The 17,093-nt window shown below is 54.2% G+C and overlaps 1 protein-coding gene across 3 annotated transcripts in view; it reads right to left on the reverse strand.

The window, feature by feature from the left end:
• The window catches only part of PTPRU (protein tyrosine phosphatase receptor type U), a 56,404-nt gene extending 50,357 nt beyond the window's left edge, over nt 1–6,047 (reverse strand). For all 3 annotated transcript variants that reach the window (XM_066335361.1, XM_066335359.1, XM_066335362.1), the window contains exon 1: nt 5,904–6,047. In XM_066335361.1, the coding sequence (XP_066191458.1) occupies nt 5,904–5,976 (73 nt within the window). In that variant the 5' untranslated portion in view covers nt 5,977–6,047. The remainder of the gene's footprint in view (nt 1–5,903) is intronic.
• Nucleotides 6,048–17,093: the final 11,046 nt, after the last annotated feature.

The following is a 17,093-nucleotide window of genomic DNA, read 5'->3' on the forward strand; positions in this document are numbered from 1 at the left end:
TCAGGAAGTTGCTCCAGCTGCAACATACTCCCACCCCTCAGCTGCAGTGGAACACTCTGCTCCCACTGCATCCCTGTCGGGGATGGGGGCTTTCATAGCTTCCAGGCAGGGCCCACACTGGGTGGGCAGCAGGGTCCCCAGGCAACAGGGGGCATGGCAGGCACATCCCTGCCCTTGCTTTCAGCAACAGAGCTGCCCAGAGCCCCCCAACCCCGAGCTGGGGCCACCATCCCCACTGCAGGACACTGGGTCAGCCAAGTGCTAAAGGGCACCCTACCCTCCTCCAGTTCCTCAACATCTGGAGCACTTTGGGAGGCAGGAAGGTCAAGAAATAACAAATTTATGGCCAAAGCCACTGAAGAGGATCCTTTCATCTGTGAATCTGTCACACAGTCAAGGTCACACACCGAGACCCCACTGAGCCCCAAACTGCAGGAGCATTGCATTCCTGGCATTCCCACTGCAGCACAGTCTCCTCTCTCTGGAGCAAGAAGCATCCTAGTGGTCAGGCACCCACAGGAACAGCCCCTGCACCCCTTGGTACCCCACAGCACAGGGGGAGTTCTGCTGTCCCGCTCCTCCAGCGAGCGGAGCACCAGCACCCAGGTTTGGGGTCTGGCAGAGGCATCCAGGGACAAAGAAACAGGGACAGCCCCAGCCTGGCTCCACACAATCCATGCCTGGATTCACTCGCCAGTGAGAGAAATTACGGTGCAAAGCATGGGCCCAGTCAACATGCAGTCAACATGCAGTCAACATGCAGTCAACATGCTCCTCCCCACCAGTGCCCAGGCAGGAGCTGCAGACCTGGGCTGTGACACCCAGGCAGGACCTGGAGCACCACATAAGCAGCCAGGAATGAGCTGCAGCCAATAACCCACCCAGCAAGCAGGAACAACACTCCTGATTAAAAAAAAAAAAAAAAAAAAAAAAAAAAAAAAAAAAAAAAAAAAACATAAAATAACAGCTGCAAAGGGCAGCTGACATGTGAGTCCCCAGTGTTGGCGGCAGGGAGGGGGAAAGGACTGCTCCACAGGCAAGGGCTCCTCCACCTTTGCCTTCCAGAGCTGGACTTTGGCTTTTGATCCAGGCAGAAGGTGCAGAACTTGCCACTCCCAGGGCCAGGGAATCAACAGCTCAGGAACACACAGGAAAGTCCCTCGGGCACTTGCCAGCTCCACAGCCACTCCCCACAGACACCCTTCACCAGGGGAAGAGGACTAGATCCCACATCCCCAGGACCATTCCAGTCAGGCAGCTGCAGGCTGGCACCCCCTCCTCACCCCATCACCCACCCACATCCATCCCAGCACAGGCCAAAGCAGCAGCAGCTCCTGCCAGGCCACCTGCAGTGGAAAGGAAAAGCTCCATCTCTAGGACCTGTTTATTCTGAGGCTGCCAATGAGGAGGCAATTAGCTCCAGGGGAATAATTGTTGGGATTCCTTCTTGTCCAGAGGTGAAAGCCTCAGTTTCACCAAGTAAAAAGAGGGGTCCCCAGGCTGGAATGGGAGAGTAGAATGGAAAGTAGGAATGGAGAGTAGGAAAGCTGCAAAGCTGCAAAGCAAATCCCAAGTTGCCATGGGGGAGAAGAGGTTTGGGAATCTTGACATTAAATCATCCAGTAACTAAAGGTTCCCAGACACGTCTAATAAGACAATTATAGTGCATGTTAATAATAGATTATTAAAAATCTTATTTATGGAGGTTTAAGCAGGCAGATGGCAGAGCTATGTCAATAAGGCTCTCCAGAGCCTGTGCTACCTCCCAGCTCCCAGGAATGTGGCAGCGATTTGCCTTCCCCTGCCTACAGCCCCTCATGTTTAACCCTCAGCATGAGTGCCCAAAGCAAAGCAGCAAATCCCTGCAGAGGGACTGCAGCCAGGAGAAGATTGTTATGGGGCATTTTGGGATACTCAAAGCTCCCAGCCCCTCTGCAGAGCAAGGACTGGGTGATGAAGTGAAGGAAAAGCACCATCCCAGGTGCTGTCAAGGGAAAAATCAACATCAACATGCAGCAAGGAGATTGTCACAGGCAGGACAGGGGTTAAAGCCACCAACACCTGTCTTGGTCTTCCAAGGGGGTGTCTCTCCTTCCCCAGGGCCATGATCCTGTAGGCTTTATTCTGGGAAAGCTCCCAAGGAAGCTGGAATAGGGCTGTTTTTTCTTAGTTTAGATAACAAAAGGAAAAATGTGCATTGTGGGCCAGGAGGTGACTCACCAGCATCCCTGTTCCCGGGGCCAGGGCAGGTCCAGGCACCCAGAGGAAAAACATGAAACAGGAGTTTTGGAACAAGAAGAAAAGGGTAAAAATGAAACAAATGCAACTGCAAGTCTTGATGGAGGATAAAAGAAAAAACAGACATTGCCAGGCTCCACGATGGAGCTGCAGATGTAGAGCCAGAGGAAAAAGTCCATCCAGGAGCATCAGCATCACTCGGAGCCTCCCTAAATTCTGCTTCTCCCTCATGCATAATGAAAGTCCACCACATTCCAGTGTCCCTCTGCATCCCCCAGAGAGCCAAGGGCTCAGGAGCCAGAAACCTCTGCCCTGACACTTCGGCATGTCAACAGGATTTTCCAGAGCATCCCAATGCAGGAGCCTCAAGGGTGTTTGCACTGTCTGGGCGCTCTGGGAAAGAGCAGGGCATTCCTAGGGCTTTAAAAACACACGTAGAAGCAAACAGGAGAAAGAGCTACTTCCCTGGCACGGCAGAACAGGCAAGAGGGAAAAAAAAAAAAAAAAAAAACACCGAAGACTGACACAAGCTGACAAGGAAAATGTACCGTTCTCGCACATTTTATGTGCTTGGTGAAGTCGGGGTGGGGAGAATAAAAATGCCTTGGCACGGGTGAGCCCATAGACAGCCAGGTGGAGGGAAAACAAATACCGGGAAAAGCAGCACCAGGCACCTGAGCACCTGGAGGGCACGAAACACTGACCCTCAGCAGCAGCCGGCGACACCCCTGTTCCTGACCCCCGTTCCCCGAGCATCCCCTGAGTATATCCCTTGTCCCCCTTCCCCGAGCCTCCCCCGCTCCCGTTCCCGGCACCTGCCCGTGGCCGTTACCGGCCGGGGCCTGCCCCGCTCCCGGCCCCAATCCCCGCGCCGGGAACAGCGTCTGCTCGGCTCTTCCCACCCCCGCCACCCAGACAGCACCGCCGCGTCGGGGTCAGGCTCACCCGTGCCGCCCCCTGCCAGGGACAGGGCGGCCTGGGGGGTCCCGTCCCCACCCCCTGAGCCCGGCCAGTCACCGCGGCCGCAGCCACGTCCTCCAGCCCCCCCAGCAGCCGGAGTGCCTCCGGAGACGCCGCCAGCCCCAGCCCAGTGCCCCCCGGCAGTCCCAACCTCCCAAGCGGAAGCTGCAGAACCAAATATTTTATTTGCTTAATTGCCGCTAACGAAGTCGGAGCCGAGCACGATCTCGGCAGGAGTGGCAGGCAGCACCGGGGCCGTGTCCCCGCCGCCGGAGAACGCCTCGGGAGCACGGGGAACACGGGACCCCTGAGCACCTCATGGCTAATGCTTGGGGTGCAACACAGAGGAGCAGAGGCGCACCTTACCGTGGATCATTTGCATTAGGAAGCATCGCTGAGGCCAACCATGTCCCCAACATGTCCCCAAGCGCCAGATCCACCTTTCCTGGCGGGGAAAGGCAAAAAGCGGAGGGAAATTCCTGAGCCTGCACAACCTCCTGTCCCCGGCCCAGTGCGGAGCCCTGCAAACCGGGCGGCTCCCGGCCACGGTCCTCCAGCAGGGAAAGGCTCTGTGTCCTGCTGCAAAGAGCTCAGGGAGGAGAGATGGGGCTGGCAAAGGCTGCTGGTACCGAGCACAGGTCCCCGTCCCAGCCTGCTGGCACCACACCAAGCCCTGCATCACTCGGTTCAGGGGCTCAGCCAGTGCCTCCCAACACTACTCAGGTCCCCTCCGTGACAAGCACAACGGGCTGGCAACGACAGCTCAGTCACTGCGAAACCTTCATAAACTACAAAAAGTTTGAAGGCTGCAGGAAGAAGCAAAGAACACCCTAAGGCCGTGGGGAGCTGTGACCAGGGCACCCCACTTTCTCCCTGTACCTCACTTTCCCCACCTATAGAAGGGACCACACTGCGCCCCTTCTTCGTAAAGGCACAGCTAAAAAAATCCCCATCTTCTGAAAATTTCCACCAAGACAAGCAGCTGGTCCTCCCAAGCAGCCCAGAGCACTTGCAAATGGCTTATCCATATTTTTTTCCCAGCCCTGCCCTCTATGCAGCTCCAGGGACTGGCCGGGCAGCCTCCCCACAGCCGGCCAAGCCACAGCAGCAGGAGACAAGAGCAGCTCCCGATGAAAAGCTGCCTGCAGTGGAGCGGGGGCACTGGCAGCAGACCCCTCACCTCCAGCTAGATCCAGTCCCTTCGGCTCCACTGCGGAGCTGAGCCTGCTATGCATCTGCCAGGGAAATGGAGCAAACACACTCCTGATCTACACCGGCAGCAGGCTTGATCCTGCCCTTCGCCAACGCCGTCCTGCAGGGACGGGAACCCGCCGAGGGGAACAGGTTTGCTCAGGAGGGGACCCTTCCCACAAAGACCCCCCCAGTCCCCAGTGTGTCCCCACCGCTGCCCCTCCAGCCCCTCACGGGCTGCTGCCGCTGAGAGCCACCGGAGCATCACACACCAGGGCTGGGGAGCAGCAACCCCCAAACCCCCCTCTGAAACCGGAGGGGCAGAGGCCCCTTAGTTCAGCCAAGCACTGAGCCCCCCACCAGCTCCGTGCCTCAGTTTCCCCATCACCCCCTGCTCAGCCCCGAAGCTCAGAGCAGCAGCTCCCCCAGCACACAACCTCTTCCTCAAAATACAAACCCATTCCTTCCCCATTTCCCCCACTCTGCATGAGCCGGGGGAGCCCGAACGGCTTCACATCCCCCCACCCACCATCGCCCCCCTGCACGGGTCAGCCGCCGCTAGCTTTCTGCTGATGGGTGTCACTACTTACAATCTTTGGAGAAATGCCACTACCCAAAAAAACACAATCAATGCACCACCATAGGGACTGCGTGAAGGTGAGCAGCTTGGATTTAAGGTAAAAAACCAAAGAACTAGGCAAAAATACACTTTAATGTGATCAGCATTACCTGGGAGCTGGGGGCGACAGCACCACGGACCCCGTGGAGTGAAGCACCAACTCCCCGTTTCCCCAAAAAGCGCTCGCAGCCCCCGGCAGCACTTCGGGAGCCCCAAATTCCCATTCCCCGCAGCACCCAACCCTGTCCCAGCTTCCCGAAGGGATCGGGAGCCAGTTGTCTTCTCCCTGCACTAGCCCTTCCCCAGCCTCTACCTGGGGGGGTGCCGGGGGGCGCAGGGCTCAGCGCCGGGGCGCTCAGGAAGAAAAGGAAAAAATAAAAAATATGCAAATTAATGGAATTAATCGATCTGTCGTATTTCGGTACAACTCCTCCGGTAGCCCCGCAGCACCACGAGAGCCGGGAGGCTGCGACCGGAGCCGCCGCGGCCGCCACCTGTTCCTCCCGGAGGGTCCCCAGCTTCCCGTGGGGGCCCCGAGTGAAACGACAGGGCTGCTGCCGGCCCCGGGCAGAGGGGCTCCTCTGACCCGCGCTCTCCCCGCCGCCCCACGGGAAGTTTTCCCTGCCGGGCTGGGGCGGGAGGGTCACGGGTGGCCCCGGTACCAGGAGCCGTGGGGCCGCGGAGCAGCCGGCGGTTCTCGGCGGGGAGGGAGGCGGGATCGCAGTGCTTTCACGGAGGACGGGGGGTCCCGAGTAGGTTCGGGGACCCTTCGGTGGGAACAGGTGGCGGCGGGACGGGCGGGACCTTCTGCGCCCCGGGGGCGGCGGGGCCCCGGAACCGCGCCGAGCGAGCAGGACCCCCTCTCCCCGGCACACACACAGCGTTCCGTTCCTACCGGCGGGCGTCTCGGTGTCCAGCGCGTAGACCCGCAGAGCGAGAGCGAGCAGCAGCGCCCGGGCACTCCGCATGGTGCGGCCGGTGCCGGGGACCGGGCGGCGGGGCCGGGGCCGTGGCCGCCGCCGCCGCTGCGCGCCCGCGGTTCCGGCGCGGCGGGGGCGCAGCAGGGCCCCGCACCCGCCCCGCGCCTCAAATACCGGCGGCGGCGGCGGCTCGCGCCCGCCGTGACGTCACCGCCACCCGCGGGGGGGGGGGGGGGGGGGGGCCGCCGGTACCGGGAACACAACGGCGGGCGGGGCGGCGGCGCCCCCTGGCGGACACGGGCGGTGGTGTCGCGGGGAAGTTCGGGGCCAGCGGGGGGGCGGTCCCCGGAGTTACGGGAGGATTGGGGGCGTTCTCCGGTACCGGGGGAGACGAGGGCTGCGGAGGGGTCCGAGAGACGGGGGCGGCGGGTGGCGCTCGGTTAAGGGAGGAGGATCTCCCGTAGCTGGGGGCTCGGGGGGCGGGGCGGTACCGGGTACCGGGGCGGCGCGGGGGTAAGGGGGCGAGAGGAGGGGGATATCCGGTACCGGGGGAGAGGGGGAGAAGTCCCAGGGGAGGCGGGAAATGAGGGTCCCGGGAATTACGGCGCTGAGGGCGGTCACGGTTAAGGGAAGAGAGGTCTCCGGTGCCAGGGAGCGGGGCCCGGGCTGCCCGGGAGTGCCTGTTGCTCGCGGGGTGCTGCAGGGGGGGACCCCGCAAGGGTCCGGAGAAAGCGCGGAGGTCCCCGGCCGCAGGGAGCTCCCTCTGCGCGGAGGCTCCCCTGCTGCTGCCGTGTGCCCTGTTGCAGCGGGGGGTTCCCTGCCTGCAGGAGGCTGCCAGGCTTTGGGGGGTCCCTGGTTTTCCGGGTGTGCAGGGACAGTCCTCAGCTGGGGGGGATGCCTCCAGAAGGGCCCCCACGACCTCTCCAGATGCAAGGGGGCGACCTCAGGGGTCCTAGCTGTGAGGTCCCCACCAAGCTGGAGTGGATCCTGCAGCGTTTCCAGCTGCAGGATAGGTGCTGGGAGGAGGAGGCTGGGACAGAGAAGTGATGGTGACACCCACTCTGGGGTGGGTGTCCCCAGCCCCTCGATTGCCCCCCATCACCCCTGAGCTGTGCCCAAGGCTGTGGGCAGAGACTTGACTCTATGGGCTGGACACTGAGGACAGAGCTTCCTGCTCATCCCAGGGTGTCCTTGGACCCTGAAACTCCCCTGGTCCTCCAGCAGAGGCTGGATGTCCTTGAGGGACAGGGACAGGATGCTTTGCTCCGCAGGACGGTGACAGGGAAAGCTGGACATGGCTGTATGGGAGTGGCAGTGGCACCTGAGATTCCGATGACACCCAGCAAAGCCACCATTCCCCGGGGCGGGAAGAGGGTGACAGAGGGAGGTGCAGGATGTAACTCAGAGTGAGCAGAAGGGAGAAAAACCCACGAGGATGTAAAAGGAGGAAAATCTCTGTCTCTTTTGCAGCCGAGTGCACAGGATCAGGCACAGAGCGCTGGCAGCCCTGGTGTCCCTGCCAGCAGTGCCAGCGGGGATGAAAGGCCCCTTGTTCATTGACATCCTCTCCAGCCCTACTTCTGGAGGAAAATATTTTCCCAAAGGTTTGGGGTGAGAAGGGGAACTTTGCATCAGCTTTCCGGCATGATCTGTGCTTGGGTCACCTAGCCCTGGCTGTGACTCCAGGGTGGGAAACTGCCTGAGCACAGGAAAACTTGGAAAGCAAAAGGAACAATTCTGGAAATATTGGGACTTCTTACCCCAAATCACACAGGGAGAGTCTGGCATTGGCATCACCCTGCAATGATTCAGCCTTGTCCTGAAAGACAGCACCCAGTTACCAGCAGCCAGCAGGATGACAGAGACAGGGGCTGGTACCTGAGGGTTGCTGAGCCTGTTGAACCCACTGGGAAGCTCCCAGCCCTGGAAGTAGGACTACATTGCCCATCAGCTTCATCCAAGTTCAGCTCATCCCTAGGGATGCTGCTGTGCTGCTTCATTATCTGGAGACACTGCACAGCCCTGGGGACACTGCAGAGCCCCCTCCTGGCCCCCTCCTCCCTGGGACGCGGTTCAGCACATCTGGGGTGACCTCAGAGCTACCCACCCCAAATACTCCTCCTGGCAGTGTCCCCCATGTCACCTCTCCCTGTGCCATGGGGGTACAAAACGTTTGTCTTCCATTCCCAGTTGCCCTCAGTTGCTCTCCAAGCAGCCCAGTTACTCCCTGTAGCCCCCCAAGCGGGTTAGCACCATGGTGCCAGTTCTTGCAATGACACTTTAGTCCCATGGATCTGGGAACCAACCAGATCAGTACTGTGTGGCTCCCAGCCAGGACAGCACATCTGGGGTGAGGGCAGAGGGTGATGGACGGTCCTCTCTATGTTGCCCCACACTGAGCATGTAGTGATCCTAACAAATCCTCTCCCCAGCCACACTAAAAGCCTGTTAAAACAATGCCTGATAAGGGATTTAAGCTGCTTAGATGTGTGGCAGCAAAGGCAGGAGAGGGCTGGCACAGTGCTACTAACTCTGCAGGGTCCCCCTGGAGGTTTTTGGAGAAAAATTCCCCTAATCCTGGGAAGAGAAGCTGGGTGACGCAGCAGCTGAGGGATGAGCTGGGGAGGGATGAGAAGTCCAGACTGGGGAGGAATGTGTGTGTGTGGGGGGTGTCTTCTCCCAGCAGCTGAACTGAAACAGCAGGGGAAAAAAGGCTGTCAAGAGGAAGCAGAAGCAGGATATTCCCAGAATTCTGGGGGAATCAACCAGGAAACATTGAGGTTTTAAGCTGCACAACCCTGTTGGAGCACTGAGCTGTGCTTTCTACCACCTTTTAACCCCCTAAATTGTATTTCCAAACCAATTACTTCAAAAAACAATTAAAAGGGGGTTTTGTTGCAGCCAGCGTATCACAACAGCCCTGTTCCCCATTCCCTGTGGGTCACTGTCCTGCTCCAACACTCCACAGCCCAACCGTGCCGCCTGCTCGGCTGAGCCCTGGGATTCAGCTGGTGACGCTCCCGTGCTTCTTTCCCCACTGGATCATTGATGCAGCCGGGACCTACCGCGCCTTGGGGCACGGCACGAATTTCGCACGGGCAGAGCGGGAGGGACACGGGCCTTCCACAAAGGCTCCCTGAGCCCGCGAGGGGCTGGCACCGGTCCAGGACAGGGCGGCATCTCCCGGGGGCTTCTCCCCTGGAAAAGGGGCTTGAAGGAACCCCCGCAATGATGGAGCTGCGTGTGGGGAGGGATGCGTGGAGAGCGTGCATTCATGTTGCCACCAGGTTTGGGGACAAGCAGTAGTTGTCCCCAGGGCTCTGCATGAGAACAGTTACGGACAATGGCCCCTACAGCACATCCAGCCGAAATCCCACCTGTCCAACAGGGCTGAAAGAGAGAAGAGTTTGGCCAAGGACCAATCCCTGCCTGGCACTGACAGGGCCAGGGGAGCAGACAGGGACACAGAGATGGGTTTGGAGGTAGCACAACACCCATCATGTGTGGCTTGGGACTAATCCTGCAGCGAGGGAAGAAAGGAGAGGCAAAGGGAAGCAGAGGGAGGAAGGACAGATGGGCAGACAGCACTGCGCCATGCAGCTGCAGGGATGGAGCCAGCAACAACCCATTAGGACCAAGCTCCATCCCATTACCGGGGTGCAGATCCTTTCCCCTAAACCTTCCCAAGCATCTCTTCCCACCTGCTAAACACCACCAGCAGGATGAGCCCGCAGTCCCCTGCTCTGTCTCCCATGCCATCACCCCCTGAGTGTCTTGCAGGAGCAATCGAGTTAAAATGAAGTAATCACTCTTCAAGTACAGTCATTTGCAGGAAAAACATAGGCCTTGCTGTGATTGCAAATGGTCTCCACTGCAACCGTCCCTCCCACTCGAGGGAGAAATGTTTTCAGCTCCGGGGTGCTCCATGATAGCAGCCTCAAGCGCAGGCAGTGTGGCCACATCACGTCTTATGGCTTCTCCCAAGATGGAGATAAAGAACTGGGGTTTAGAGCTTTGAATCTCTTAGGAGTCAGCAGGACTTTCAGGAGGATTCTTTTGCTCTCAGATATCTCTGTAAAATGGCAGGTTGAAGGAGAGGGGCTGCCCCGAAACCTTATTCCAAAGCCCAGGGATGGAGCTGCAGCCCCCCCTGGTCCTCCCCAAACCACTGGGTAAGCATCTCCACGTTGACCACACCAAAACCCTTTAACTTTTGTCTTACTTCAGAATACCACTTTTTGCTGCCAGCACAGTAATTCCTCATTTTTTCCCCGTTAAATGCTGCAGTCTGGTGTGTCTCGGGACTTTTGCCCACGCTCCCTGGCTAGCTCTGGCACCGGAGCTGCAGTGAAGGTACCATTCTGTGTTCTGGAATACATCTCTGATCCTCTGGGTTCTTGCCTTTGCAGAAGTGTGAGCAGTGGCAAGAAATAAAGGAGGGACTCTGGTGGGGAACTTCAGCTGAGGTTTATTGAGTCCATGCAGGACCTCTTCACACCCAGGGGTCAGCCCACCAAAACAGGTTTCCTCTCTGTACTGTGGCTTAAGTATGGAGGTGGAGAAATGGGAAGGGGACAGCTTGGAACCAATCTAAAAGGTGAAGGGAGATACCCTGAACATAAATGACAGTCAATAGAACAAATCAATAACACAAGGGAGAGGAGAACAGTGACCCTGTTGAATCACTCAATGTCCTCACTAGAACCTTCCAGACATCAGGCTGAGGGTGTAAAGTGATGGACAGAACCCATAATTGTGATTGATACCTGACAATCACTCGGGATAAACCAAGAAGGGGTCAACATGGGTGTACATGAGACAAAGCATTATAACTTATATAAAAACAGTATAAAACAAAGAACACATGTATACAGAAAACTGGTAAACCTAAAAACACACCACCACAGTTAAACCCACAAGACACAGCCCATCACTCACTCCCCAGCATCACTCCCAGCAGTGCCTTCCCTGCACCAAACGGCTCTTGTGCAGCTGCTGGGACACAACACCACACTCTGAACTTTAAGCAATTTCACCCCCAAAAACTTTTTGCCTTCTGGGTTTTTTTTCCCCTTTTAATCCAGTCTCTCTCCCTCTTCCTCCCATATCCATTTTTCTTTTTCTATGCTCCACTTATCACACTGTCATCCAGCTCTTTCTAACAACTCTGCTATTTTCTCAAATCACCTGCCTTTTGCTAATGCCAAAAATCCTTTTTCTTTCTTAGCAGACAAAATAGATTATGTCATCCTGCTGTTCTCCTCCCTGTCTGTCCAGCCCCAAGCGGTCAGACGCCTGCCGCGGTGCTGTGGCCGGATGTAATAGGACTATTAGATGAGTTATCACAGCCTGAAAGGATGAAATAACTTCTGTGCCTTCATCCAAATAAAACTCCCTATTCCTGTTCAATGCAATGAATGAACAAGAGTTCCCAGGGGAAACAGACAGGAAAAATGTCAGAAGATGTTAGAAGGTGTTAGAAGATGTTATTTAAGGCCCGACCCTTTGTCAAGCCACCCCTTGGTTTGGGCTCAAAGGGCACTGGGGTTTCTCCATGGGGAATTGGGAAGACCAAGGATCAGTGCCAACACCCAGAGCTAAATCCTTACCTGGGTGCTGCTCCAACATTTTTTGAGTGCTCGGTAGCACAGCTTCATTAATGTCCCACATGGCTGAATCCTTGGACCACTTCCATCCAGCAAACTGCTGATTACTCACTCCAGGTATTAATTACAAGGAGAAACTTTGCTTTTCATCTCAGAAGGAGCTGTCTCAAGCTGTCCCTGTGTTTCCCAAGAGCTCCATCCAATGTCCCCAGATCTGCGAGTGGGACACCCAGCCCAGCCCACGGCAGCATCCCAGCCCCTGTAGGAGATGCTCTGGAGCCAGCCAGGAGCCCCTGGGCAGGCCCTGCAGGGCACCACTGTCCTGCCAGCCCTGACTGACTTACCCATGCTACCGACTCCCCCAGTGGGGTTTTACCAGGGTTTCCTTAGAGGGATGCAAACCCTCGGGGCCTCCCTCCTGTGCTGGCAAGGAATGGCCCAAGGCAGCAGCTACACTGCAGAATTGGGACTCTGCTTGTTCCCCTCTGCTACCCCACAAAACCCTCCCATTTCTGTCCTCTCTGGAGTGTGACAAACATGGGGACACACACCACCAGTGTCACCTCTGGGCACACTGTGATGCTCCTGGGACTGCACCAGTGGCGCCTGGAGCCACAGCTGCTTCCTGGCCATCCAGGAAAAGCCCAAATGTTTCCTCCATGTCATCTTGGTTTGGGCTTATTTATCTCCCTTCAGGTCATTTCTGTCTCTTTTTTTGAATTATTCCCAGAAAGACCTCTGTGAGTGCGGAGTGGAAATGAAAGAATATCCCTGCATTACTCTGTGGTCTCTACCCTGGAATTGTCATGTAAAACAATTAAATACCACATTACTGGGGACACAATGTCCACTTTAGTCTCTTCCCTGCTTTTGGAGCTGTCTGGGAGCATCATAAATGCTCCTGGAATTTTCACCAACTGCTTTTAACCCCAAAATATTCCACAGTACCATTCATCTGTCCATCTGCTCAGCACTTCATCCAGCCCAGCTGCCATTCCAGCTGCATGGATTTGCCCATCCCTAAACCTCACAAAGAAATGACCTTGATTAAAAAACCAACCAGAACTAAGGCATTGAATCCAAGCAGTTCTACACTAAAACTCTTTGTGCTGGTTCTTCGGTATTGCCTCAGGATGGATGGTTTTTTTTTTTTGGCGGGGGGGGGTGTAAATCAGACGAAACATTTTGTGTCTCTTGTCACATCCAAAATCACAAATGTAATTTATTTTCAGACCTGAGGTTTGGCTATTGCTCAAATTTCTCATAATCATGTCTCAGTGCTGACAGGCTGGAGCCTGAGCACAGAGCTGGGTGTACAACCAGCTCCATTTAAAATCTGACTGCAAGGAAAGGAGGGAATAGTATCACATCCAACATTTATTATTAATTTGGTTTTACATCTTGTTTGGGTTTATTTTGTTCAGTTTTATATACAGGGGAAGTGTCAGCTCTCCTCTCTCGTTTGCCCCCCTCCAAGCATCAGCAGCTCTGCTCTGGTGATTTTCCAAACTCCACTGGGGAAAGGATGTGCTTGGCAGTTTGTGACAAAAAGATTCATTGGGCATTTCATGAGAACAAACAAAACCAACTGGCTCTGGAGCAGACAGAACCCAGACATCCATCAGTTCTTTTCCCAAATAATTGTTCATGCTCACAATTTCCTGCAATGATGGGAAAATTTCAGGTCTGCAGACAACAGAAAGAAAAAAGAGGAGTTAAAATACAGTTTAAAAAGGATAAAAGATACAATTTTGGTGCCTTACTTCACTGGCCAACTTTTCGAGCTGTTTCAAAAGATCTTCCCTTCCAAGTCACTTGGGATGATGCCTCTGGGTGCCATTGTGGCTACATGGGGCCCAAAAGCAGAATCTCCCCAAAAGCAGCATCTCCCCTCCCCCTCCTGGCCATGCTTTTCCTCATCCAGCTGCATAATGCCCTGCAGACATCACACCTCAGTTCTGAGTCACCTCCCAAACACCAACCCTCAGGACCAGCTCCTGCACTGTCCCAAGCTGGAAAAATGCCTGAACAGGATGGTTTTTGCATCAATCACGCCTGATGGACCAGCTCCACTGCACCACCTGAATATTGGCAGCATGGGAAAATGTCATGATGGGAAAAGCAAGGAGCAAGTAAGGACGATGTCCCAGCACAGCTGGATCCTCTCAGCATCTCCCTCTCCTTCCTTATTTACAGCTGGAGATGAATCCTCCTTGTTCATCTCCTTGGCAGAGGATCAGAACTCATCAATTCTCCATTCACCACCGAGCATTGTGTTTCTTCCTATACATTTTTTCTTAATTATCTGACAATGAAACAATTTAAAGGGAGATTAAAAAAAAAAAAAAACAAAACAAAAAAAAAAAAAAAAAAAAAAAAAAAAACAAAAACCACAAAACAGAGAGGCAAGAAACAGCCATCAGTGTGCTTAAAAAATAAAACCTCTGTGGGCATCCCATCCCACTGCCCTCATCTCCATGTTTTGAGGTGAAGAATTCAATCGTTTATGGGATTGTCCAGCTCCATCAGATGTTTTAAATGAGGGATTCAGGGATAAACCAAGAATTATGTAAAGCAGGTCTTTAAGGACAATGTGTTTTCCATTCAAAGATTCAGGCATGTCTAATAAAAAGTGATTGATGTCAGAGCAATAGGGCTCTGCCAGCACTGCTGGGTTTGGGGGAATGAGGCTCAAAATGGGAAAATAACCAGCTGAGCTCTTCTTAAGCATTACAAAATGCAGGAGGCAGGGAGGGACTGGCCCCAGGAGCCCACAGTGGACACAGGAAGAGGATGGCAGCTGCAGTGATTGGGAAGAGGGAGAAGGGCCTGGGAACACAGGAGCTCTGTGCTCAGGGGCTGGGGCAGCCCCTCCACCACCTTCCCATTGTGCATTCTGGGCATTGTGGATTCTGGGCATCCCCTTCTCTGCCTGCACAAGGAAGTTGTTTTGCAGCTTGTTTCACAAGCCTTGTCCTTTTGGTGCATCCCAGCCCTGAGATCCCAGCCCAGCCTCCTGACCTGATGTCCAGGGGATTCAGCAGGGTTTGGACCATATCTGGCTGCCCTGGAATGGCCACTGAGAGGCAACATCAAGATCTCCCTACAGAAGCCCTTCCCAGAAATCTCTCCAGCCTCAGCTTTCTTATTTTTTTCCTAAGCAAAGCAGACATACCTTCCACTTCTCTCCCAAAAAGGGAAAAGGCAATAAATAATTATTCCCTTTAATTAAAAGGTGTGTCAGTCTTATAAGCAGTTAATTAATAATTCCACATTAACGTGATTAAGCGCTGGGAGAGCTGGAGGCAGCACAGCCCACATGAGGCTCCTGGGGTCAGGCTGCACCTGCTGGGCTCAACTCCTCATAAACCAGGAGATAAAATCTCTGCCCTCAACAGGATTTAGGGATGAAATCCCAGCAAATGTCACCCTGGTGTCACAAAGGTGATTGCTCCCACCCTGTATCCCCTCACATCAGCAGGAACAAACCCAACTTACTTTTGCTTTCCAGCCGTGCCCAAGTGTTAACAACTTCAATTAATCAGTGGCTGTATAAATCATGATAAAATGATCAATCAGCTCTCATTAACTATAATAGGGGTTAAAGCAGAGGGGAGAACATCACTCCTTTCCCCAGCTGAGTTCTGAGGAATCATCTCCTCTTCATCCTCTGCCCACCCACTCCTAAACCATCAACTGCAAAGTGCACTTTCATGCAACACTCCTATAAAAAAGTGCAATTCCAGGATACAAAGTAGTCATTAATCACCCGGAAATTGTGCTTGTTACAGGAGAAACATTAACAAAATAATCATAAATCGTGGGTGCACACGTTTGTAAGGGGATGGAGAGGCCTCTCATTTAGCTGCTGTAATTAGTGCTTAACCCTTTGCCACCCGGGGCAGAGCATGGACACCACCAGCATCCTCCACCACAGATTGCTTGTGCATCCCCCACAACACAAAATATCTGAGGTGTTCCTGGCGTCCTTGGAAAGCTGCAGGTTTTGAGGTTACTAAAATCCCATTATTTTTCTGCTATAATTAGATTAAAATACTGATTGAAAGGTCCAGCCATGCTGGAAGCTGCCAGGGAGGCCCCTTCCTGCCTGGAGGTGGAGGTGCTGCCAGGACCTGGATGTGCCAGGGTCCCACCAAACAAACCAGGTGGGCAAAGGCTGTTTTGTCCTCTGACTATGCTGTCCTCGTGGTGCCATCACATGGGAGACTTTTACACCCACCTACAAGTGACCTCAAGACTCCATATAAACTGAAGAAGTCGGTGAGAAAAGTGTCCTTTTTTTTTTCCTCTCTCTCTCCCCCCATGCTGTCACAGAGGCTCTGGTGGGAACATCCCTGAACCCTCTGAGGCACCCCCAAAAACAAATCATACCCCAGAAAAGGCAGAAAACCCTTCACCAGCACTTTGGAAGAGAGTTATTTCCAAACCTGAACTTCTCCTTCATCTTGAATCTGAATTCACACCCCAAAGAATATGTTGTTTTCCTTTCTTATTAAAAATGATGTGAACTACCAAGCAGCTTGACTAAATCTTTTATTTAGGATCATGACAGTCTTAGGAATGGGTCACTTGAGCCAGAAAGGACCCTGCCCTGAACACCTGGCCTTGCTTCAGTACCCTGTCAGGGTTTGTCTGTGCTGGATCACCAAAACAGAGACAGTCTTGGGAAGATCTGTGAGGATCCAGGAGGAATTGGTGGGACTGAACTGAGCAATTCCTCCCTTGGAGATCAATCCTTTGCAAAGCAATTCTATGGGAATAAAATACCATGTGCTTGAGAATGGGATGGGGTAAGTCAGTCAGTCAGTCAGGGGAAGCATTTGGATTTTGGGGTGGTGCTGGTGGCCTTTGAACCCCAACACTGCAGAGTGGGGATGGAACTGACTCCCTAAACCGCAGGTCCCAAAGTCTGGGAGGGGCAGGACCTGGCCACAGGCTCCTGTTGGAGCTCCCAACCCACCCCTGGCCTCCCGAGGGGGTCTCACCCACCCTGGGTGCTCCAGGCCACAGGGACCAGCAAACTCCAGGGCTGGCACAGGGAGGGATGGTGTTAATGAAGGAATCTGCTAATTACACTGCCTGTGCTGGGCAAAACAGGATTTAGGGAGCTGTTCCCAGCATCGAGATGGAGAAGTCCAATCCCACATGAGGTAAGAAATAATTTTTAAGCCCCATTGTTCTTTGAGACAGGTCTGTCAGGAAGGCAGGAGGCTCTGCTTCTCTTTTCCCTCTCTGATATAATCAGTTTTAATTGGAAGACTAAATGAGAGCTTTCCTTCAAGATAATTATACACAGCATTGGATTAAATCACTATCAGGTTGTTTTGGTTTTTTTCTCACCACTTGTGTCAGGCATCTGTTGTTTAAAATAATCACCTGACAAACACTTCCCTGCAGCTCTCCCTGCTGGGAGCATGTCCATCGTGGACATGTCAGAGTATTAAAGGCACTTGGTAAAAAAAGCAAAGAAAAGGGACTTTTCTCCCCAAAATCACAGAATCATGGGATGGTTTGGGTTGGAAGAGATGGTAAAGCTCA

This window comes from Sylvia atricapilla, chromosome 24 (assembly GCF_009819655.1).
Source record: "Sylvia atricapilla isolate bSylAtr1 chromosome 24, bSylAtr1.pri, whole genome shotgun sequence".
NCBI classification, from domain to species: Eukaryota; Metazoa; Chordata; class Aves; order Passeriformes; family Sylviidae; genus Sylvia; species Sylvia atricapilla.